General features: G+C 40.2%; 1 protein-coding gene across 1 annotated transcript; it reads left to right on the forward strand.

Annotated features, from left to right (window-relative positions):
* Nucleotides 1-3,246: 3,246 nt before the first annotated feature.
* Nucleotides 3,247-13,420, forward strand: timm44 (translocase of inner mitochondrial membrane 44 homolog (yeast)). Its single transcript, XM_037674633.1, has 13 exons — nt 3,247-3,288; nt 3,634-3,732; nt 5,211-5,414; nt 5,500-5,580; nt 5,699-5,848; nt 6,046-6,182; nt 8,988-9,073; nt 10,186-10,278; nt 11,240-11,364; nt 11,496-11,546; nt 11,682-11,771; nt 12,307-12,417; nt 13,190-13,420. Exons 1-13 carry the CDS (start codon nt 3,259-3,261, stop codon nt 13,307-13,309), a joined length of 1,377 nt encoding a protein of 458 aa, XP_037530561.1. The 5' UTR covers nt 3,247-3,258; the 3' UTR covers nt 13,310-13,420.
* Nucleotides 13,421-26,319: the final 12,899 nt, after the last annotated feature.

The raw sequence follows: 26,319 nt of genomic DNA on the forward strand, positions 1-26,319 counted from the left end.
CCTGACATTGCCTTTGTTCTATGTTTTGATAAATAAATCTCAACAAATAAACAAAAAAATCATTTTGTTTTAAACACTTTATTGTGTGTTAATGCTCGGTTTTACTAAAATGTGATCATGCAGGTGTACTCTGAATGTTCTTTTTATATCTTTTACCCGTTTCCTTTTTGGGTCATGGGGTCACGTGCTCATACCCAGCCATCGCTGTGCGAGAAGTGAGGTACACCCTGGACAGGTCGCAAGTCCATCACAGGGACACGGACAACCATTCGCTCTCACCAATCAGCCTAACGTGCATGGTTTTGGACTGGGACGAAACCACAGTACCCAGAGAAAAAACATGCATGTAAGGAGAACATGCAACATCCACCCCCAAGGTCTCTGGGCTGGGATTTAATAATAATACTTTATAACATGTTTGAAAGGTGCTATACAAATAAAGTGCTTCACATGAATCAAAACAATAGAAAAAAGTAATAATAAATCAATTAAAATAACGAAAGAAATTCAGATATTAAAAGCCTTATTAACTAATGATTTAAAAGGACAATGAAGAGGCCTGTCTAATTAAAGGATGAGCATTCCACAAATTAGGAGCCCTGACCATAAAAGCCCTCCCTCCTGTCACCAGTCGAGCTCTGGGAGTGGAAAGTAATAACAGATTTAAGGTTCTGAGATTGCAAGAAGGGATGTAGGGGGTAAGAAGCTCAGATATGATGGCGCAAGACCAGTTCAGGGATTTATAAACAAAATAAAATTTTAAAGTCATTTCTAAAATCCACAGGGAGCCAATGCAATGAGGAAAGAACTGGAGTGATGTGCTGATATTTATGGGATCTTGTGAGAACTCGGCTGCAGTGTTTTGTACTAGGTGAAGGCGATTAAGAGAACTTTGGGGCAGACCAGAAAATAGAGTTACAATAATCAGGATGTCAAGAGACAAAGGCATGAATAAGAGTTTCTGCATCAGTTAAAGAGATGAATGCTCTGATTTTGGCAATGTTCTTAATTTGAAAAAATGCTGTTAGTGATGTTCTTAAAATGTTTAGAAAAACCAAGATCAGAATCAAAGGTTACCCCAAAATTTCTGGCTTCACGAGTGCAGTTAAAACCAAGAACAGAAAGGGACTGAACTAATAAATCCCTTTTGGCCGTGGGTCCAAAACCCATCACCTCGGTTTTATCGTTGTTGAGTGAAAGAAAATAGTCAGACATCCAGGTTTTGATGTCTGTAAGGTAGAGATAAAGTTTATTGAGTGTGGAGAGGTCTGATGGGTTAATAGCCAAATAAATCTGGGAATCATCTGTATAAAAATGAAAAGAAACATTGAATTTATGAATAACCTGACCAAGTTGTAGCATATAAATAGAAAATAATAGTGGCCCAAGAATAGACCCTTGGGGGACACCACAGGTGAGAGAAGCAGAACTGGGGGAATTATTGCCAGAAATTACGGAAAAAGTTCTGTCGTGAAGATAAGATTTGAATCACCTCAATGTCTCGTAACACCTAGCCAATAATTTAGTCGGCTCAATAGAATATCATGATCAACTATCAAAAGCGGGCAGCACGGTGGCGCAACTGGTAGAGCTGCTGCCTCTCAGCGAGCAGGTCATTGGTTCAAACCCCGGTCCAGGGGCCTTTCTGGGTGGAGTTTGCATGTTCTCTCCGTGCATGCGTGGGTTTTCTCCGGGTGCTCCGGTTTCCTCCCACAGACCAAAAACATGCATGTTAGGCTGATTGGTAACTCTAAATTGTCCCTAGGTGTGAGTGAGAGAGTGAATGGTTGTTTGTCTCGTTTGTCTCTATGTGGCCCTGTGATGGACTTGCGACCCGTCCAGGGTGTACCACGCCCCTCACACAGTGATTGCTGGACATGGGCACCAGCGACCCCCGTGACCCAAAATGGAATAAACGGGTAAAGATGATGGATGGATGTATCAAAAGCAGCAGAAAGATCTAGGAGCACTAAGACAGAACAACAGCCAGCATCTGAGTTCATCCTAATATCATTCACAACATTTAATAATGCGGTTTCTGTACTGTGATATTGACGAAAGCCAGACTGAAACTTTTCAAAAAGTTACTTTTGGTTTAAATAAGTTAAGATCTGAGAGTACACCACTTTCTCTAAAATGTTCACAATAAAGGGTAATTTAGAGATCGGCCTAAAGTTGTTAAGATTGTTACAATCCAGGTTGGGTTTTTTCAATAATGGTTCAACAGCAGCAGTTTTAAACATTTTGGGAACTACCCCTGTAGATAATGACTTGTTAAAAACTGTTAGAATATCAGGAATTAAAAAGTGACAAAAATCTTTAAAAAAAATTGTTGGTAAAACATCTTAAAAAAAAGAGAAAGGTTTCATACAGTTGATAGTCCTTACTAACTCAGCCTGAGATAAGAGGCTAAATGAACTGAAACAGTGATTTACTTCCTCATGCTGAATAGCAGAGGCAGATGGCACAATTTGAGCTCTGATAATAGAGATTTTATTAATAAAAAAGGAAGAAAACTCACATTTCTCAGAAGAAAATTCATTAGAAATAGGTGATTTGTAAATTAAAGAGTTTATAGTGTTAAATAAAAGTTTTGGATTATGCAAATTTAAAGCAACGAGGGCTGATAAATATTTAGATCTTTCTTCTTTAACCACTCTGTTATAATCTTTCAAAAATATTTTTCATAGTAAAAAAGTCACAGCTCAAATGATGAGATTTGTATTTCCGCTCAGCACGTCTACATGCCCTCCTGATGGATCGAACACGATCATTTATCCAAGGTGCTGGTTTGGACAAAGCAGAGTGGGATTTAGACATCTTAAAAGGGGCCACAATGTCCAGTGTTGCTGCACATCTGCGTAAGAATTTTGTTTCCAGATCATCTGAGAGATGAATTTGACTGTTGAAGCTGAGGATAACCTTGATAGATTTGAATGGACAACCTTCTCGCTGAGGCAGCAGCTCTACCAACAACCACCATACTGCCACTGAATGTCCTACTTGTCCAAATGGATGTAAAGTTCGAGATATAAAGCTAAAAACATGAATTTGTTTTGGTCAACTTTTAGTCCCTGTAGACAATAAATTTGTAGCCAGAAATTCATACAACAAATTTTAGTATACACCATCAAAGGAAAAGCCAAATAACTACATTTTATTGAAAGGGGTTGCTGAATATTTCACGATTTTGGACGCACTTTCATTGCGGAAGTGGAAGGCCACCACCGGAAACTGCTTATTATTACGACTTCCAATATGGCGGCCCCCTTGTGTCAGTGTTATCAGGTGAGCCCTTGAGACCTTTTGTTTTAAATTTCAACACGTAAACAATAAAATGTAATAATATGGACGGCATAGACGATGTAAATCATTACAGATTTACTCTGTACCGCATATAAAACTTAGTTCAACCTGCATTGCTAGCATTAGCTAAGTTAGCTCACAATGCGGCGAAATCTTTACATCTGAACTTTTATATGTTTTAAATAAAAAGCGTGTGCTTTTTAAAACAACACGCGACCAGCCCATGTTACATCTCATTTTAATGCTCCGTGCATTAATTTCTCCCTGTTATGTAAAGTTCAGACCTTCCAGCTGTTGATCCTGGAGTTGATTCTTGTTTGTGTCCAGATGTGTTTAAGAAGAGGCTTGGTAGCATCTCCTTCCTCTTACATGATGTTTCCAAATAGACCCAGTGTTTACAGGATCCTCCTCAGAACCTCTCCACAGGTACTGCTACCACTTTCTGCACCTCTTAGCACTTCATTCCCCCCAGCAGCATGAGCTTGTGTTTATTTTAGTTGACAGATTTGCCTACTTCTAACACCTAAGGAAAGTTTGTTCTTTATTATATAATGTAGTGGTGCAGTTTTATTTTGTTGACATTAATGAAAATGTTGGTTACATAAATTCTACAGTCTAGATGAACTGCATACTGTGGTAAATTATACATTTAATTGTTTTTTTTTTCTCTTAATTGTCTCTTGAAGGACTTGTGATATTTAAAGACATCTTGATCAGTAGTATTTTTGTAATTTATTTCAAAAGTTTTCTTTGGACGTTGGATGACTCACTCATTTTCTATCAATTTCGTACTCCTAACTAAAAAATGAAAAATTACAAAGGTAACATAGTTTGACCAAAAAAAATAGTATTTAGTAAGTAAAACTTCATTTATATAGCGCTTCTCAAGATAAAAATAGCAAAGTACTTCGACAAACAAAATACAAAAAGTGCACAAAACAAATTTAAGCAAAGCAGATTTAAAAATATGAGTTTTTATCTGGCCTTTAAAAGAAGCCACTGAGTCCACTGATCTGAGAGTTTGAGGAAGGGAGTTCCAGAGTCTTGGAGCCACAGAAGAAAAGACTCTGTCTCCTTTAGTTTTCAGTTTTGTCTGGGGGACAATCAGCAGGTCCTGATCACAGGACCTCAAAGACCTGATCGGGGTGTAGGGATGTAAAAGTTCTGAGATATAGATTGGTGTCTGTCCATGCAGAGCTCGCCAAGTCAAAACCAAAACCTTGAAATTCACTCGATAATGAACTGGGAGCCAATGGAGTTGCTTTAGAAGTAGAGTTCTATGACAAAATTTTGAAGATCCAGTCAGAAGTCTAGCAGCAGCATTCTGCACAGACTGCAACCGGTCTAGGGAGGTTTTGGTTACAAAAATCCAGGCGAGACTAAACAAAAGCATGCCATTAACATTTCTAATTCTGGATGAGAAACAATATGGCTAAGCTTGGCAATATTTCACAGTTGATAGAAACAGGAAAAAAACAGAGACTTTATATACATACATATATATATATATATATATATGTATATATGTATATACATATGTGTATTTTTTTTTTATTTTTTTACCTTTTTAAACCTATTTCTTTGTCCTTCTCTTGTCCACTTTCATATTTTTTTAGGTACACACTGCATTTTATGCTCAATGGTTGGACAGAAAATGAGTGAAAAAGTCCAAACAACAGCAACAAACTTTAAACATTTAGAAAGTCTGAAAACTGTTAATGGAGACCACTTTAAAAGATTGTTTGAAAGTCTGGTTCCTTGGAAGTAAAATATAAAGTAAATGGGGTTTAAACATTTGTACAGTAATACATGTTTATAGATTCACTTGCTTTTTAAAAATTTCATTTTAATTCAACCTATTGTTGTTTTTCTATGTTTGTTTTGTTTTGCTTTTTCATACCCAGGTGCCCCAATTTCTTCTTCCCCAGGTAAGATATTTATCAGGGGAAAAGGGTGGGGGCAGGAAGGGTTTCCTTGGGGAGTTTTTGGATAACCTGAAACAGGAGTTAAACAAGAACAAAGAAATGAAAGAAAATATTAAGAAATTCCGTGAAGAGGCCAAAAAACTCGAGGAGTCAGATGCACTGAAACAAGCTCGAAGGAAATATGTTAGTATCCAGCAACAAACAAAAGCACCGCTAAGCTCTAAACCTTTTCTTTTGACCTACAGCTCTCATATCTGCCTTTTCCCAGAAAAGTATAGAATCAGAAACAGTGAAGACATCCGAGATCCTGAAGAAGAAGTTGGAAAACATTTCAGAGACGGTTAAAGAGGTGAATACGATGTGTTATTGTGATGCTGCTTCTGTTTAGAGTGATGCTTCATGAACTTGCTGTAAAAGTTAACGCAGACAGTTTTTAAACATGTATGTTTGTGCGTGCGCTCGGACAGGGGCTGGAAGAAGTCAGTCGAACAGATATTGGGAAGAAAATCAAAGAGGGAATGGAGGAAGCAGCCAAAACTGCAAAGACCTCTGCAGAATCTGTCTCTAAGGGTGGAGAGATGTTGGGGAAGACTGGTGCGTTCAGAGCAATATCTCAGGTATGCAGCTGCTAAGGGGGGGTTGTATTTTACTAATGCCTGCTCATGTTGTTGTTTGTGTTCTTACTGCTCTTTTTTGTTCTTGATGAGTAATAATACATGTGCATGGTACATATAATAGTGATAAGTAAAGGTTCATAATGCTAAAACTGACTCTTTCGAGCCTTTTTGTTTTCTATTCGTTACTTTGTCTGCAGGGGATGGAGAGTGTGAAGAAAGAGATCGGCGATCTCGGCCACACTGGCCCGTACAGGCCTCCAGCCAGGCTACGGAAAAGGACTGAGTTCTCCTCCAAAGGTGCAGGGGATGACCAAAAGATCTTCGAAGCCAACGAGTACGTGAGTACCCTTCTGTTGCACTGAAATAGAGTAGCATTTCAGAGCGAACTGGTTCCTCTGACTGAGGCTCTCTTATTGTGATCAATATTAATAATTATACAGAAAATGAAAATCCAAGTAGAGCAGGAGTCTTTTCTTGTCATCCACTGTAACACACAACTTTAAATAATTTCTTATCAGAGTCAGAGATTCTTTATTGTCATTCGCACTTCATGTGGTACATGTGGTGGAGCAAAATTATGTACACAGGGTCCCAGTTTCATCCAACAATAAAATGTAAAAGAAAAACAGTAATGAGATCTAAGATATGAACTAAGAAAACAACATCAACTACAAATACACTAAGCATTAATAGCATAAGAACATTATGTCAAACAGCAGCATGAACATGAGTCTGTGTGAGCAGATGAGCACGCATGAACACATCAACATGAAACAGATCAGCAGCAACATGATGTGATTTTTCACAGTGATTATTCTGGTTAGAGATTCATGAGTCTAACAGCCTCAGGGTAGAAGCTGTTCCTCAGTCTAGTGGTTCTACACTTAATGCTCCTTAACCTCCTTCCTGAGGGGAGCGGGGCAAAAAGTGTGTGTGCTGGGTGAGTGGGGTCCTTCATGATGCAGGTGACCCTCTTCCTGCACCTGGAGGTGTAAATGTCTGTGATGGTGGGGAGACGGACTCCAACATCTTCTGTGCAGCCTTCACCACTCTCTGCTAAGCTTTTCTTTCTGCAGCTGTGCAGCCTCCATGCCACACGTTGATGCTGGAGCACAGGATGCTCTCCACTGCACACCTGTAGAAGGAGGTGAGAACTGAGCTTCCCAGACCAGCTCGTCTCAGCCACCTGAGGAAGTACAGGTCCTTCTCAAAAAATTACCATATTGTGATAAAGGTCATTATTTTCCATAATGTAATGATAAAAATGAAACTTTCATATATTTCAGATTCATTGCACACCAACTGAAATATTTCAGGTCTTTAATTGTTTTAATACTGATGATTATGGCATACAGCTCATGAAAACCCAAAATGCCTGTCCCAAAAAATTAGCATATTTCATCCCACCAATGAAAGACAAGTGTTTTTAATACAAAAAACGCCAACCTTCAAATAATCATGTTCAGTTATGCACTCAATACTTGGTCGGGAAAACTTTTGCATGAATGACTGCTTCAATGCGGCGTGGCATGGAGGCAATCAGCCTGTGGCACTGCTGAGGTGTTATGGAGGCCCAGGATGCTTCGATAGCGGCCTTAAGCTCATCCAGAGCGTTGGGTCTTGCGTCTCTCAACTTTCTCTTCACAATATCCCACAGGTTCTCTATGGGGTTCAGGTCAGGAGAGTTGGCAGGCCAATTGAGCACAGTAATACCATGGTCAGTAAACCATTTACCAGTGGTTTTGGCACTGTGAGCAGGTGCCAGGTCGTGCTGAAAAATGAAATCTTCATCTCCATAAAGCTTTTCAGCAGATGGAAGCATGAAGTGCTCCAAAATCTCCTGATAGCTGCATTGACCCTGCCCTTGATAAAACACAGTGGACCAACACCAGCAGATGACATGACACCCCAGACCATCACTGACTGTGGGTGCTTCACACTGGACTTCTGGCATTTTGGCATTTCCTTCTCCCCAGTCTTCCTCCAGACTCTGGCACCTTGATTTCCGAATGACATGCAAAATTTGCTTTCATCCGAAAAAAGTACTTTGGACCACTGAGGAGCAGTCCAGTGCTGCTTCTCTGTAGTCCAGGTCAGGCGCTTCTGCCGCTGTTTCTGGTTCAAAAGTGGCTTGACCTGGGGAATGCGGCACCTGTAGCCCATTTCCTGCACACGCCTGTGCACGGTGGCTCTGGATGTTTCTACTCCAGACTCAGTCCACTGCTTCCGCAGGTCCCCCAAGGTCTGGAATCGGCCCTTCTCCACAATCCTCCTCAGGGTCCGGTCACCTCTTCTCGTTGTGCAGCGTTTTCTGCCACACTTTTCCCTTCCCACAGACTTCCCACTGAGGTGCCTTGATACAGCACTCTGGGAACAGCCTATTCGTTCAGCAATTTCTTTCTGTGTCTTACCCTCTTGCTTGAGGGTGTCAATGATGGCCTTCTGGACAGCAGTAGGTCGGCAGTCTTACCCATGATTGCGGTTTTGAGTAATGAACAAGGCTGGGAGTTTTTAAAAGCCTCAGGAATCTTTTGCAGGTGTTTAGAGTTACGTCGTTGATTCAGATGGTTAGGTTAATAGCTTGTTTAGAGAACCTTTTCATGATATGCTATTTTTTTGGGACAGGCATTTTGGGTTTTCATGAGCTGTATGCCATAATCATCAGTATTAAAACAATTAAAGACCTGAAATATTTCAGTTGGTGTGCAATGAATCTGAAATATATGAAAGTTTCATTTTTATCATTACATTATGGAAAATAATGACCTTTATCACAAAATGCTAATTTTTTTAGAAGGACCTGTAGAGTCTCTGATGATCTTTCTTGATTAGGCTGGTGGTGTTGTTGCTCCAGCTGAGGTTGTCATTCATGTGTACACTCAAGTACTTGTAGCTGGAGACCACTTCCACTGCAGATCCTTTTATGTTCAGGTGGTGTAGGTGTGTTTGTTCCTTCTGAAGTCCACAAGCATCTATTTTATCTTCTTCACATTGATGTGAAGGTTATTCTCTTTGCACCAGCTAAGTGCGTTAACCATGCGTTATGGTTAACGTGATGATTTTTTTCTCTCTGAACTGAAGTAACGGTGACGTTTTTGTTGACTGACAGCTGTGATGCTTCACTTTGTGTGGGTTTTAGGGAAGCTATGGGAGTGGTGCTGCACAAAGACTCCAAATGGTACCAGCAGTGGAAAGACTTCAAAGACAACAATGTGGTCTTTAATAGTAAGGAACAATAAACAACAACTTTTTATGACTTTGTGTTTGCTTTTTAGAAATCTGTTCATTTTGAAATTACGGAAAGCCAACCCCTTTGAGTTTGAGTTTTATAGCTGTTTTAGGGTTTATTTTAATTATACTTTTTACCATCTAAAACCAGCTATAATTCAGTCTCTTAAAGATTTTTAGCTAGAATTTGGCATATTCCAAGTGCTGCACATTGGACTTATTTGCTTAAAACCTTTGCATTACTTGTTGGCATCTTGTATAATTGATATGGTGTGAAAGTGTTTTAAGCTAATTAAGAACATTTTCTGTACATTTTTATGTTTATTAGGCTGTCAGGCATGTGACAAATAATGCACTGGCTGTGGGCTTTGTACGGCTCTGGTGAGATAAATTAATCTGTCAGTTGGGTAACTATTAAAAAAGGTAAAATATATATTTGTGTTGTAGTCTGAGCAGAGGATAACTACTCACTGTCAAGTATAAAAGCCTCTGATAATAAGCAATGGCTGAAGGAGCCAAATAATGAACTGTGCTGGGAATCTGGCTGAGAATGTAAAATTGGGCACAATAATTTTGGGAAAAGTGAGATTATATTGAGCTGAGTTGTCATTATGTTGCACAAAAGCAACATCACTATTTTTGTAAATACTCAGTGTCTGTGACTTCACAATCTAAAGTGTTAAAAAAAACCTAATACTTTTACTGCATATTTTTATTTTATTTAGTGCTGCACTACAGGTTTTGAGGGTATAAAATGTTCCTTCTTGTAACGGGGTCATGTTGTTTAGTCAACAACTAAAAGAAATGCACACTTGGCTTTTTCGTATGACAGAAATGTACACGTTTTTTTGTTGTTAATTTATTAAATCATGTAACTCAGTTCATTATTTATTTGCACTGTTTAATAACTAAATCTGTCACTTGTCGCTGTCTCTCATGAGCGGAGCCATTGGAGTTTATTTCTTACAAGAAAAACAAGAACTGGCTTATCTGTAAATGAATCTTAAGAAATGTAATTTAAAAACTTGTGCTGCAATGAAATATTTACAGGAAATTAAAGCTTTAGATTGTTTATTTCTGACCTGTTGTCCTTTGAATGTTTTCTGAAGGGTTCTTTGAGATGAAGATGAAGTACGACGAGAGCGACAACATCCTAATCCGAGCGTCGCGTGCCGTCACTGACAAGATGACCGACATCGTCGGTAAGGTGGTGAAGAAATCAAATGACATAAGTGATGTATGTTTGATGATCATTAGAAATTTCTTACAGCTTCGTCTAACATTATTAAAAGTTATTTTATTTTGCACAATTAAAATACCGATAAAATATATTAAGAAAAAAATAATAATAACAGTGCAGGAAGAGGCAGAAGCCCAGTGAATTTATATAAAGCCTCCACCCAATACATATAAATAATACACATAATACAGTCAATTGATCAAAAATGTAGGAATACAGTTATACAGAAAGAAAGAAATAAAAATCTACAAAGTGTTAATGGAAATTTGAATAAAATATGTAACAATTAAAAAGTGACAATCACATTTCTTTAATTAAATAAAGTTTTAAATACTGTTTAAAATCTTTTGCAGAAGGCCTACCTGTTACCAAATGTGAAAAATCATTCCAAGCTTTAGCTCTCCTGTAACGGAGAGAAAACTGACTCTGCTGGTCTGAGGTTTAGGAAGATGAAGCGCTGGACTCTGTCGAGTTAAGAATGAAACTGCATGTTTGATTTAAACTAATGGGTGAAATGCTTTGCTATATCCTCTTGACCTGCATAAATCTTATAAACGCAAATACAAATGTCAAAAATATTAATGTTATAAATAGTAAAACTCTGTAAATTCCTAAAGAGAGGAGCAGAAAGACAACGATAATCTGATCAAGTTGCAATTGTAACAAATCATTTTTGAAGACCCAAAATTTTATGTATAGTTATGAGAAACGTACTTACCCAAATTTCATTGCAATAAGGTAGATATGGAAGTATCAGACTATAATAAAGTGTAAGCAAGCATTCTGCAGTAATATAATGACTAACCCTCTTCATTATTATTATTAATGCTGGCTGATGTATTAGTGTTTACCTTTGAACACAAGTTCCTGCTTTGTTTTTAGATCTTTTTAAACACATTTCTTTTTTTAAATTCAATTTTTAGGCAATCTGTTTTCCAAGACAGAAATGTCTGAGGTTTTAACGGAGATCTTGAAGGTGGACCCTTCTTTCGACAAGGATTCCTTCCTCAAGCAGTGCGAGCGAGACATCATCCCAAATATACTTGAGGTAGGCCAAACACTGAACAATCATTTGTCAAAAGGCAGTGGAACTCTTATATTTTGGGGTTTAAACTGGATTTTGTGGCTGTGTTAAAAGTTAGTGAAGTTTTTTTTTTTTTTGGTTTTGTGCTCATGCAGGCGATGATCAGAGGGGATCTGGAGGTTTTGAAGGACTGGTGCTATGAAGCAGTAAGGTGTCCCTCATATTAACTCCCCACCTTCAAAACGGATACCAAGGCCGTTCAGGGTCCATGTCTGTATGAACAGCTGCACATGTTAAGTGTTATGATGATGTCCTCCTTGTCCCTCTGATTGTTTCTGTAGACATACAGCCAACTTGCACATCCGATTCAGCAAGCCAAGGCCATGGGATATAAGTTTGACTCTAACATTCTGGACATAGACAGCATCGACGTAAGTTGATCAAAACTTTTCAAGAGCAGCATTCAGGTTTGTAGAGAAGTGGCACTCTGAAGCATCCATGCAATCAGTTCACTAGTTTATACAAAAATATTGTGATTTAAAAAACTTTAGGGTAATACAAAAAGGGTCCGAAATTTCCAAAAGTTTTGCCGTTAAAATGATTTACAGTTTTGTTTTGTGATGTTCGGGCAACATAACCAGGTATATATGAAGACTGCACAGAAACACGACAACACAAACTAAAGGAAAAACTAATTGTGTTTAGATCCACTTGTTTTGTGCTTAAAGAAAAGGCATCTAAGAGAGGAGAAAAAGGGCATGAGTAAATAACAAAACTGTATTTACTTAATAAAAAAGTTAATGCTTTAAACTGAGAACATGCATTTAAGATGGAAAAAAAAACCCTTTCTGTCCATAATTACCCCCACGAAAATTAAATTGTAGATTCTGCTAACTGAGTTAAATCATTTAAAACTTATATTGTGGTGTTTTGAATCTTCACTCTGTTGTGTAATGTTTTCTCCAGCTGGCCATGGGTAAAATGATGGAGCAGGGTCCGGTGCTGATTATAACTTTCCAGGCACAGGTGGTCATGGTGATTCGAGACGCCAAGGGAGAGGTGGTGGAGGGAGATCCTGTAAGTGAACAACTTTGTGTTACATTTATGATCTTTGTAGATCTGCCATGTGATAGAAGCTTTAAAGGGAAAAAGCTAACAGAAAGCGTCAGTTGATATTTAGTTGTAATCAGAGCAGTAATGCTCAAATTGTCTTGAGGTGAGGAGAGTGGGCGTGTCAGAAGCCATCTGTAAAACAGTGGAGCTTCTGCTTATATTCATGATTCATTAGCAGGATTTATAGAGACACAGTGGCCATGTTTAAGGTGTGTGGGCAAGGCTTTTATGTAGCTGGAAAACCTCTTTATGAGCTGTAACTCACATTCCCTCAGGGAACATCAGCACAGTCATAAACAGCCAACAGGTCAAGGTACCCACTCTGCAGCAAGCACTGGGCTCCTGTCCAGTTTTCACACTATAATACTAATAACACTTCTGACAGAGCATTAAAGGTGGACGAACTGTTCTCTTTTGATTTTATTAGCTGGGCTTTGACTGTGACGGTCCATTCTTTATGGACTAAATAAATCTCTTCCTGATGAGAGACTTTCTAAATCATTAGGTCGCAATAACTTAGAAATAACACATTAGTTTCATGGCTATTGACTGGGGACAGATAGATTATTAAGATGTCTACTGCGAGGTCTTAGAGGAGTGTTCAGATCCTTGAGAAGAGAGATCTCTGAAGGTAGCTGGTACATAACACAAGAAAATACTTGTTTCTCTTCAACTTTAATGAAATTGTTTCCAAATTCATACATTTAAGAGAATGTGTTGTTCTTGCCTGTTTCAGGAAAAAGTGCTTAGGATGATGCATGTGTGGGCTCTGTGTCGAGACCAGGAAGAACTGAATCCATACGCTGCCTGGAGACTGCTGGACATCTCTGCTTCAAGCACTGAGCAGATCCTCTAAGACTTTATGCACAACACTCACTCAGGAGGAGAACATGTTCTTGAACTGGTCCGCGAAGACGAGAGGAAGACATGCAGAGTTCAGCAAAGTGGGCTCATGACACTACCCAAACACTGTGGTGGAGTGTTGCTAAATGCTTTAGGTGGCTCTGTCTTTTTCATTACTTTCTCTGTTTGGTTTTTTTGAGTTTGTCCTTTTTTTTTTCTTCCTTGTTTGTGACTGTTTGTCTAAGTCACACTAGAGGTCAGCAGAGCACCAACAACATTCACCCAATGTACTTTCCTCTAGCTGGGCTGTTGTTCCTGGCATTTAAAGAATAAAGAAAAATATTTAATTAAGATTCAGTAAATAAGTTCTGACTCTGATAAAGACATAGAAATCCAAAAAGTGGTTTTATAACCGTTGTCGTTATATCAGTTTCAGAAACGCAGAATATTCAAACTGCAGCCATGTCCAGTGCAGTCTGTTAAAGACCTTCTCTTCCTTGGATTTATTGTCGTTTTATTGGCCAGTTGTGTCGGTACCAATCAGAGCTCTCCTATTTTTAGCATCGAGGACTCTTGTTTGTATGATCATCACTCTGTAATTATTAAACCGTCAGCAAGTCTACATTATGAAACATGAAGAAGCCTTGTTCACATGAACAGATATTTTATAAACAAGTTTCTCAAGCTTCTGTCTTGGAACTTGTTTAGTGTGCACTCAGGTTTGGGGAATAATATGCAACTCTTCAGTGGGTGATTGCTATTTTTCTTATTTTATTATTAATATTAAATTCTTGGGGGGAAAAAAACCAACTTCTTGTGATTGCAGTTACACTTCCATCACAGCTATAAACTAAATGAACTTGTTAGTTTGGAAGAGGACAACAAACAAAGCCTCAGTGAGGTTTAGGTCTCATCAGCATCAGTAATTTGTGCCGTCCTGCAGTTCTGTGTTTTCTGTCAGCTCATTCTTCAAAACTTCAGCGCTGCTAAATGTATTGGGTCACTGTGTGTTACGTGCCACGTGGTCGCTGTATCTACCACAGCCATATGGCTCTGAATAATTAGCTATCCTAACCCCCTTTCATGGATGTGACTGACAATAGAAGCTGTGAAACTTGATTGGTACCCATAGGTTCTGTCTTTGGTCACTTTGCATGTCTTAGAAATATTTTTACCTGAAATTTGAAGGTCATCGTTGATTAGTCATTAAAAAGGACAGTTTGTCCTCATCTCTAATGTTAAGTTTAATTTTGTGCTCGATCTTGCTGCATGTGACAGTTGATCTATTTATATGAGTGTGCACAGGTTAAATCCAACTCTGTATCACCTTCGGCCTTTTTTTCTTTCCTGTCCAACTTTAAAGAAATATTTTGGATGCATTTTGTTGTTGGGATTATTTGGCTCGTCACAGAGTCAAGAGGACACTTGGAAGTACACTCCATTTGTCCGGTTCATCTTGTGAGCTGAATAACTTGGAATAAGAAGTGAGGTACTGACCTCCATCTTATAAAAAACTGGGTTGCTGCGTCAAAATCCAAGATGGCTGCAGACATATTTAAATGTGAACCTTTTTTTTTTTTTAAAGAAAACTTTATTTAGCGAAAACAAGTACAAACAAATATGGCAATTCACAATAGTGTAACTAAAAAGGGCGTAACAGAAGCAGACTTCGATATGAACAAAAAAAAGGAAAGAAAGTACGAGAGAAAAAAAAATAAACTACAACAAGTGGTTATATGTTTTAGGAATAGGATTAACATGCACTAGTGGGCAATTCCATTAACATTTCATACAGGTCTTCATGTGTTTCAATGTATTTCAGAAATTTCAAAAATAGCTGGAATTCAGATTAAAAAAATGTAAATGTGAACCTTGTGAGCAGATAACTTGAAAAATGAGCAATGTGCCAACTTTTACTTTGGGTGCGGCTGCATCTAGGCGTAAACACATCGACTGTAACAATAACAGTGTTCATATCGATGTTTCAGCGGTGATCTGTCATTCCAACACCCGAGAACATTACACGTCACTATCGCAATTTAAAACATCAATAAAACTAACTTACAAATAAGTTTGTATATAATAATTTTAAAAAATCATATGTAAACAAAACAATAGAGATTAATGCTGACTGGAAACAGCTAAGAACCTATTTGATGGTGTGCTGCTCGATTGCCACTTACCTGTATGTAAACTGGCCACTCCCAATCATTTGAGGAAACAATGTTTTCTAGTCATCAAAATTCATGCTCAATAATCCAGGTAAAATAATCCAACAAAGTTAGGTCAGGTTGACGGGGGAGAGGAGAGGGCGAGCCCCAAAAACCATCATCACCAGCAAATTGGTTGGTCCACTATGCGAGTGTGCTGCTTGTGGGACTGAGTTTGTTGTGGCTCCTCGGACTGATGAAGTCCTTTGGATGAAGGACAAAACATCTCAACAAAAAAAGAAACCGTCCAGATGACCTGACTTAACTTTGTTGTATACTTTGTAGTTTTTATTTTGCTTAAAAGTGTAGCTTCCTCAAATGATCAGTGTGGCCAAACATTAATTTATTGTTAAACCCCACCCCTGCCCTTTATTGTGTCTGGTAGTGGGTAAAAGTTCTCCCTCTGCTCGCCACAATCCATCTCAGTGCCTCCTCGGTCAAAAAAACAAACCACTACTTCTTTTATCCTACACAGTGTAACAGTCAACTTCTACCTACTTTATCTTGCACCAAAACCATTGTGTGTTTGCATTCCCTGTTCACTTCCAGTCCAGAAAAACCCTCATCTTGAAAACCATATTCACTATTTCAAATCCCTCAGTGATGGGGACATCAGCGTACCGCCTGTTTAATCAAGACCACATGTTTTCACAGATTTCATGACCTTCTTGTTCTTTAAAACACTTTCAGTGCATGTAGATGCTTTTAGTTCATTGTGTTCAAACATCAGTAGCTAAATGTTGCAGAGTAGCTGCACCACTCAGAAAACCAGAGCAGTGTTGCATGAATTCTGTCAGATAGTGGGATTGATTACAGCAGCGTAGGATGCAAAGGTGGCGGGCAGTTTAGTTACAAGCTTCCATTCCTCCTGTGTGCCTGCAGCTCCACCTTTCCAGCACAATGCTGGATGATGAATTCTGACTTCTCCAGGGCTGTGCTGAGGCTGCAGCTTCCAGCTGAAGTGCTCATCGCTCACGATGCACCCCTGATGCTCGCTCTGTGTCCAAGCGAATATTCTGCAGAGCCACGCTGGAGAGTTCACGGCCTCAAACTGATAGGGACCTACTGACCAACAGGAAGCTGCTGCATGTCGAGCACATTCGTGCCAAATAACTGGAACGTTTATAGGGAGTGTCGTCATGTTTGGCACTGTTGAAAAAAAAAATCCATGTTCATGTTGAAACACCAGTGGTATCTATTAAAGTTATGTCAGCCAGTTTTTATTCTGTGTTCTTCCTTGTTCATTTTGATGCTTTGAAAGAACAAAAAAAGCTAAAATGGTTACTTTAAATTACATATCTTTTTATTTATAAAACTGCACACAACTAAATTACACACTATTTAAATAACGTGTCATCAAGTTTGTTTTGCAATCGTTTGGACTTTTTCTTGCATTGAAAACCTGCTTGCATTTACAATATTTTAAAATGATGAAATATGGAAATTAGCTTCTCTGATTAAAAAATAGTTTAAATTCAAAAGTCAATTCAAAATACTTTATTATTCCCAAAGGGAAATTAAATGTAGCTCATCCTGGTTTCATTAAGAGTTGTTATAGATGCTGGTGGCTGTGGGCAGGAAGGATCTCCCGCAGCAGATTGTTCCGTAATGGATCTGAAGAATCTGGCCACAGATGCCAAAAGGTTCACCCGGACCCAGCGGGCCTCTCGGTCCTCCTGGGCAGCAGAACCACCTGAATGTTGGGCAGAACTTGAGCAATAGCCACTTCTCTCAGCAGCTTGTTGAGCTCCTCATCATTGCAAACAGCCAGCTGCAGGTGTCAGGGAATGATGCTGGTCGTCTTGTCATGAACCATGTTTCCTGCCAGCTCCAGGATCTCGGCAGTCAGTCACTCAAGCACATCTGCCAGGTAGATGGAGATGCATCCACGGCACCTCCTTTGCAACTCATTTGGGATTTGGGGCTGTATATGATTTGAGCTTTGAGATGTTAATCAGCTGCCACCTTGTTGTCATGGTTACATGTCAAATGTTTAAAAGTAAAAAAGTTTCAGTACCTTCCAGTTGCACAGCATCAGATACCAGAGGAAGTATTCATCCAAAAAAAAGCCATTTACATCCAATAAAAAGAGGAAATAAAGTTTTCAGAAGCAATATCCCAGAATGAAAGTAACAGCTACTCCAACATGCAGCCACCTTGAGCAGCACTAAAACTCCCAGCTCTGAATAAATTGGATGCACAGGTGGAAACATAAGCACTTACCAGTTATTGTTGTGAACTTAACAGAAATGGTTTGCTGTGACTCACACCTGCCATGCAAACGTCCCTGTTCAGGGTCAGAAAAGGTAACGTCAAAGCAGACACATGCATACAGAAGTGCTCAGTCCAGGAAGTGAAGGAAGTAAGTGTCACCAACACTCTGCTTTGACGAGTGAGTGGTGACATCCCACATTGGCCTTACAGGTTAGCAGCTACAGCACCAACTGGCTGATACTCCACAGCACAGAGAAATGTGTTAAAATAATCATCATGCATAATTAAAATGTTGCAAATCTATATTATTTTGTAGCAAAACAAATGTTTGCATCAAGATTTACTGTTCTGGAGGTTTTATTGTGTTTCATCAGTGTTGTCCCTACATTTTTATGTCACGCGTGTAACTTTTCCGATACATGACGCGCTTCCTCACCTGTCACCCGTTCTTTTCTTGAACATCCGCCCTAGTTCCTCTCTCCTCCGTCATGTGTCTGATGGCCCATTAACTATGCTGTCCTTGAGCTCCCCTGGCACTCTGTCTCCTTTAGGGTGATTTTACCAGCATTGTACTTTTCTCTGATCCCTCTTCCATCCAATTATCTGTTTTAATAGATTTTCTGCTGAGACTAAACTATGCAGGTTAGACGCATTACAGCATCATTTTGCTGTCTGGTCATTTTCACTTCGTGCAGCCAGATACTGACCAACCACCGCTCATTTTTCTTGTGCCCAAAAAATAAAATTTTAAAAGCATCAAAGGTTTTCAAGTGGGTTTAATGAAACGTGACGTTCTTATTTGATGGCAGCACTGACTGCTGCAAAAACTCCCTGATGTGTTTGATTTGAAAAAAGGGCTTCAGGTGAAGGTTCAGCAGATGTTTTGTGTGGTCACTCTGACTCACATTCATCCGTGCAGTGGCACACCATGCCTACAAGTTAGTTCATGAGAGCACGGTCCAGCTGCAGTCTAATAGAAAGGTCACATGTGTTTAGATGTGATGGAGTTTTGCATCTACTGAGTTTAAAGTGTTTACTTGAGTGAAAAACTATATTTTAGTTCTTTTATTTTGTCTAAATCCATGTGTCCTTTGTTATTATTTTCTGTCTCTGGGTAGTTTAATAAAAGTACAGGCAAATTACTAAATAACACAGGGCTGTTGCCTGGATGGACTTTTCCCCAAATCAGTGATTTAATCACAATTACATTTTATGTTTCCTATCATGGGTTTTCAGAGCTCACACATCTTGGATTAAACATAACTAAACAATTTAAGAACAAAGTAAAAACAACAAAGTCCATGCTCAATAATCCAGGTATACAATCCAACATTTTTCTGGCCTGCCAGAAAAATGTTGGATTAAAGTAAAAACCTTTAAAAATTCATTTGCACCATCAGAATCTTATTTAATCTCTTGCGACCAAATTAGTTTTCGTACTTGAACTGATGGGTGTTTTAGGGGCTGTGGTCTCATAACCCTGAAGCTGCAGGTCCAAGTCCTGTTGTGTGTGTGCTTGTTTGCTATTTAGCAAACCTGCACACTTTTCCACCACATTGGGTGCAATCTTCTTATTTCAATTTCAAGCAAACAAATAGTTGTTTTTAAGTGCTAATCTTGTTAAATTCTTGTTAAAGTCCTCCCGTGCATGCTCCCGCGACAGTCACTTGGCAGCCAATCAATTTTTGGCATAACACCGGCCCACGTTTCCAGGTGGTCAATGGTGACGCATAATAGATGCGACTTATATAGCAAAGTGACATATTTATGTTTTCTTTCCACTTTATTAGACATCAGCAGTGGTGGGATGTAACTAAGTACAAATACTTCATTACTGTACTTAAGTACATTTTTTTTTCAATAAAATGTAAAAGAAAAACAGTAATAAGATCTACGATATGAACTAAGAAAAACATCAGCTAAATAATACACTAAGCACTAGTAGCATAAAAATATGTCGAACAGCAGACATATTTTGACTGATGCGACTTATACGGCGGTGCGACATGTATGTAACGGCTGCAAGTACGGTAATCATTGGATGTACTTTGACAACTGAATAACTTTTGAATTTGACTTGGTTCAATTTGTTCTCAACTGATATTCAACCTTAGCCAACACAAAAATGTCTCTAACATAGTCCTTATCGCTATTCAGCTAAAGTTTGGTGTGGTAGTAACTGAGAGTTGTTCTCAGATCATATTCTGACTGTTAACAAATCACATAAGTTTTTTTTTTAACTTGGACTGTAGGACAGCAATGACAAACATTCACTTTTGATCAAGAACATTTATTTCATACTTATCGATTATTTTTTAATTAAAAAAAAAATCTTAATTTTACAGAAAGTTATTTGAGTCTTAAATACAAAAGCACTATCTGAAAATGTTCTTTTTTATTTTGCAGTTTCTTGTTGGCTAAACCTCTTTTTATCATTTTCTCATAGTTACACCCCCTACATTTATCACTTTAAAATAAAAACAACTTTAACAATTGATGATAAGAAAGTGTTAGAGTAAATAATAAAAAATACAAACTGCAAATTTTAAATTGATATAGTAGATTTGTATTCCAGCGGACATAGAAGAGGCTATAAATGTGAGTCGCTTTAAAATAAACAAACAAACAACGAGACAAAACCTGCATCTTGTAGTTCAATCATAAATATTTGTAACTTTCCTTTGGTTCAATCTCCACACATTAAAATGACATTTCTCCTGTAGAGGTTATCCTTTTCATCTTTTCATAAAGCTGCCCTTGTTATTGCAACTCTAGCTGTGTTTGAGATCTAATATCAAGTAGCTGCCCTCCCACGAGAGGGAGCGGTCAATATATTCTTATCTCATTTTCTTATATTGTTCCAGAACCCTGAGATCAAACAGTGATATCAAACTTTGGACGCGTGTTCTGAAAATCTCTTCAGCTTTTGGAAGGATAAAAAGGGAAAGAAGATGGGAAGATGAGAAAGAGGCAGAAATTAAAATGGTTGAGTGCTGAGAGATAAAACTGCTTTAGCATTGTAAATGAGTCTCAATGCAGGACGCTGTTTTATTGGGGGAGCCAGGAGTTCAGCAGGGAAAGTGCTTTCAAACAGTCCGCGGTGTCGCCTTATCATGCACGTCCAGGGAGCAGCAGGACACAGCAGACGTGCCAGAACTCCCACAGCCAACATTACAGCATTAAACGTGGGAAGATGGCTCTTAGAGAATTGATATGTCATGGTGCATCTGCATGCATCTGATAAATGCTCTCTGAGCTGGATCACACTTAGCGTGGGCACAGAAAGGCTTTCCAAAGGTCACGAAACACAAAGATTTGTCTGTAAAAAGATGTGCTTTTAGTTCAATGGGTGTATGACACAATCTTTCCTCGCGACTCGGATAAAATTTTACTAACAAATTTGCTCCAGAGACGTTAAGCGTATTATCTAATTTAAATCCACATAAAAAAAAAACATGTGTACAATATAGAAATAAAATATATTTCTGGTATTGTGAATCTCATCCATTAGCCAGTTTCTATTTCAATTCCATTATCACCTGTCAACCCCCGTCCTCTCAGCCTCTTTCTAAATCGAATGACCCCCCCCCCACCCAGTCCACCAAAAACACCATCAGCACACCCACCCTAATTGCAAGCATCAGACTCGTTTTATAAAAACAGATTCTGCTGAGAGGCAACAAATGGAAGTAAGAAACAATGGAAGCAAATGCTGTTTTTATTGATCAGCCAGTGTCTGCCCCCCCCCCCCCCCCCCCCAGCTCCCCTCCCCAGCAGGCCGTGCTCAGTGTTTTTGCTCAGAGATTTGAAGTGTCATGAGATTTAGTGGCGCGGTTACTCATATTAGTCTCTGCAGGGTGGAAAAGGGGACAAAGAGAGGGAACCGAGACTGTAAATTCAGGCTGCTTTCTTAAAAACACACATAAATGTCCAAAGGTCATCTGGGGACACATCAATCATGGCCATTAGCATCAGAACCACAGAGTGCAGACAACACAAAGAACAGTTCAAAATAAACTTGGAAAAACAGAGGCAAAAATCTGATACATCATAAAGAGGGTGTTTATCGGGAATTACATCAACAGCATAAAAAAACCCCCCATCATTTTCAGTACATGACTCGTTTGTCCCTATACTTCCCTCCGTTCTGATTAGGACTGAATGATTTTGGAAAATATTCCAATAGCGATTTTTTTTTTACCTCAATATTGCGATTTAATATGTGATTATTTTACAATGTCTTCTTCTCATGTATTTTTTTAACGAACACAAGCAATAAATCAATCTGTTTCAGTTGCAAAAAAACATTTTTTTGTGTAGCTCCGGGATAGCAACTTAGCTAAAATGTGTACGCAAGGGCATTCTGTACCGCTTATCCATTGTGTTTACCAAAGCTGTAAACCCAGGCTTGGTTACTATATTAATGGGCATCATGTCTTTCGCTATGAACTCCTTTATTGCTCAAATTATTTCCGCGTGTCGTTTTGAATTATGTTCATATGGAGGAATACTTTCAAACAGTTCGGTCAGGGATCCCTGTCAGCCGGCACATGACTCCGGGTTAGCAAGTGCCGCCTTAGCATGCAACATGCCGAGACACACCGGGCAAGCTTCGTGGGTGTCTGCTTCCGAAAGAAAAAATCCACATGCGCTTGGACACGGACGTGAACCTGGGCTTCTCGCCTTGCTAGCTTTGCTAGAGGCTTTGATTTTTCTCTTGCTCTTTTCCGGCGCCATGTTAGCGACAGAGAAGGAGAGTAAACTTCTACCGGTTAGCAAGCTAAACAGGCTAGAAAAAACAGCAAGCGGAAAAGGTGATCGTTAGCTGGGCTAAACGGGCAGTAAGCAGGATCAGAACCTTGTAGTGACGCCCTAGGTAGGGAGCGAGCTCACCTCCAGTCGGGCAGTTGAGCCACATACAGGGGACCTGCAATCAGGTTAAAGCAAGGTGAAGTGCAAAAAGATTAGGGAAATGAGACCTGGCTGCATATTTATAGGCCAGGAGGGCGGGGCCTCCTGTATATGCAGCAGTCTCATTTGCCTTGACAGGCGTGTTGAAAGAAACTTCTTCAGGTTGGTCTCGCGAGGGCACAATCCCCATACTAATGTGTTGTACCTCGTTTCCCTCCCTCAGGGAACATTGGTTATATTCATAACCTCCAGTTTCTAGCTCTTAGCAGCTGCTTTATTAAAAAAGTTATGGGGGAGGACCCACAGACCTCGCACCAATATGCCCCCCCTACAATAACAGTTATTATAATTTATATGTAACCAGCCTTTCATATAAAAACTGGGATATTTTTACCTGAGTATGCGTGCACTTTAACCAGGAAGAGTTCAGGTTTTTGTTTTTTTACATTACAAACAGCAACAGATAATGAAGATTTTAACCTAAAAATCCACATAACAAAGCAGAGCATAATTTTTAAATTAAAAGGGACAATGTTTAGAAAAATGCACTGTTTGAATCTGTTCATTTACTGACGGTAAACAAAGTCCAACTCCCCGCAGCTCCTCACAGCTGAGACTAAAGTTTAAAGCAGCACAGCACCAACACAACTCATGAAGTTTTGGGTTATTTGACACTTTCCTGCCTGTTCTGTGAGTTTAATAGACAGACAGTTACTTGGCTCGAACACTAGACTCCTGGGAAATGTAGTCCTTTTGACTTGTGTTAAAGTGAAGGCTTACTGAAAGAAAACTACAAAATAGCTGTGCCCGGTTTTTTTTTGTTTGTTTGTTTGTTTCATTTTCATTTTTGGTTATTGGTTGGTTTAGCTCCTTTCTGCTCCCTTTAACTTTCAGTCCGGTCACGTCCCGGTCACGTGAGTTGTAATGAGGTTGACTCCGGTCAATCACGTGATCCGCGGTACTCCCAAAAAAATGTCATCCTCTACCGGGAACAAGCCCGACTTACTGCCGGCAATGCGGACCAGGCTCTGACACTGGTCATACAGGGACATAACAGCCCGTATCAAAGGGCCCGGTACCCCATACTCCCAGAGTACCCCCCACAGGGTTCCCCGAGGGACGCGGTCGAACGCCTTCCCCAAGTCCACAAAGCACATGTAGACCGGTTGGGCAAACTCCCACGCACCCTCCAGGACCCTGCTGAGAGTGTAGAGATGGTCCAGTGTTCCACGACCAGGACAAAAACCACACTGCTCCTCCTGAATCCGAGGTTCGACTATCCGACGGACCCTCCTCTCCAGAACCCCCGAATAGACCTTACTAGGGAGGCTTAAGAGTGTGATCCCCCTGTAGTTGGAACACACTCTACGGTCTCCCTTTTTGAATAGGGGGACCACCACCCGGTCTGCCAATCCAGGGGAACTTCCCCCGATGTCCACGCAATATTGCAGAGTCGTGTAAGCCAACACAACCCTACAACATCCAGAGTCTTAAGGAACTCCGGGCAAATCTCATCCACTCCTGGGGCCCTGCCACCGAGGAGCTTTTTGACCACCTCGGTGACCTCAGCACCAGAGATTGAAGGGCCCGACCCAGAGTCCCCAGGCTCCGCTTCCTCAGTGGAAGACGTGCCGGTAGGATTGAGGAGGTCTTCAAAGTATTCTGCCCACCGACCCACAACATCCTGAGTTGAGGTCAGCAGCACACCACTCCCACTATAAACAGTGTTGGTGGCATACCACTTTCCCCCCCTGAGACGCCAGATGGTGGACCAGAATCGCCTTGAAGCCGTGCGGAAGTCATTCTCCATGGCCTTTCCGAACTCCTCCCATGCCCAAGTTTTTGCCTCAGCGACCACCAAAGCCACATGTCGCTTGGACTGCCGGTACTCATCAGCTGCTTCCGGGGTCCCACAGGCCAAAAAGGCCCAATAGGACTCCTTCTTCAGCCTGACAGCATCCCTCACCGACAGTGTCCATCATCGGGTTCGAGGGTTGCCGCCACGACAGGCACCGACAACCTTGCAGCCGCAGCTCCGGTAAGCCGCCTCGACAATAGAGGCACAAAACATGGTCCACTCAGACTCAATGTCCCCCACCTCCCCCGGAACATGTTCAAAGTTCTCCCGGAGGTGGGAGTTAAAACGCCATCTCACAGGAGACTCTGCCAGACATTCCCAGCAAACCCTCACAATACGTTTGGGTCTGCCAGGTCTGACTGGCATCCTCCCCGACCATCGGAGCCAACTCACCACCAGGTAGTGATTAGTGGACAGCTCCTCCCCTCTCTTCACCCAAGTGTCCAAGACATGTGGCCGCAAATCAGATGAGACGATGACAAAGTTGATCATCGAACTGCGGCCTAGGGTGTCCTGGTGCCAAGAGCACATATGGACACCCTTATGCTTGAACAAGGTGTTCGTTATTGACAATCCATGACGAGCACAGAAGTCCAACAACAGAATACCACTCGGGTTCAGATCAGGGGGGCCGTTCCTCCCAACCACATCCCTCCAGGTCTCACTGTCATTGCCCACATGAGCATTGAAGTCCCCCAGCAGAACAAGGGAGTCCCCAGGAGGTGCACTTTCCAGTACTCCCTCCAAAGACTCCAAAAAGGGTGGATAATCTGAACTGCAGTTTGGTGCATAAGCACAAACGACAGTCAGAACCCGTCCCCCCACATGTACATGGACCTCAAGCAATGTGAATTCTGTGTCTCCTCTCTTCCTCCAGACTCTGGGACCTTGATTTCCAAAGGTAATGCAAAATTTACTGTAATCAGAGAACATAACTTTGGACCACTCAGCAGCAGTCCCAGGCGAGATGCTTCTGATGCAGTCTCTTGTTCAAGAGTGGCTTGACCTGGGGAATGCGGCACCTGTAGCCCATTTCCTGCACACGCCTGTGCACGGTGGCTCTGGATGTTTCTACTCCAGACTCAATCCACTGCTTCCGCAGGTCCCCCAAGGTCTGGAATCGGCCCTTCTCCACAATCCTCCTCAGGGTCCAGTCACCTCTTCTCGTTGTGCAGTGTTTTCTGCCACACTTTTCCCTTCCCACAGACTTCCCACTGAGGTGCCTTGATACAGCACTCTGGGAACAGCCTATTCGTTCAGCAATTTCTTTATGTGTCTTACCCTCTTGCTTGAGGGTGTCAATGATGGCCTTCTGGACAGCAGTCAGGTCAGCAGTCTTACCCATGATTGCGGTTTTGAGTAATGAACAAGGCTGGGAGTTTTTAAAAGCCTCAGGAATCTTTTGCAGGTGTTTAGAGTTTTTTTTTTTTTTTTAACCTTTATTTGAGACATCAGTTTACAAACAAAACAAGGCAACAACATCAGCACAAAACATCAATTTTCACAGGTTGAATTGCGTGCACTCAAAGCAAAAAAACAAACAAAACAAAACAAACAAACTACAAAACAAAATAAACAAAGAATGAAAGTGAAACAAACACCGAGGTTTAAGCCAAATCAAAGTTGTTAATCAAACTACAAAGTTGTTGGGCAGATTTACTTTTAACTAAATTTAAAGACTCACAAAAACAAATTAGGAAATTTTTCCAATGACTTAAATTGGGGTTAACTTTAAAATATCTGCATTTATGAACAAAAAACGTTCCCAGTAAAACTAAATTATTGATTAAAAATTCTGTTTTGGAGTTTTGAAAATATATACCAAATTGT

This window comes from Nematolebias whitei, chromosome 3, assembly GCF_014905685.2.
Source record: "Nematolebias whitei isolate Nwh7 chromosome 3, NemWhi1, whole genome shotgun sequence".
NCBI lineage: Eukaryota > Metazoa > Chordata > Actinopteri > Cyprinodontiformes > Rivulidae > Nematolebias > Nematolebias whitei.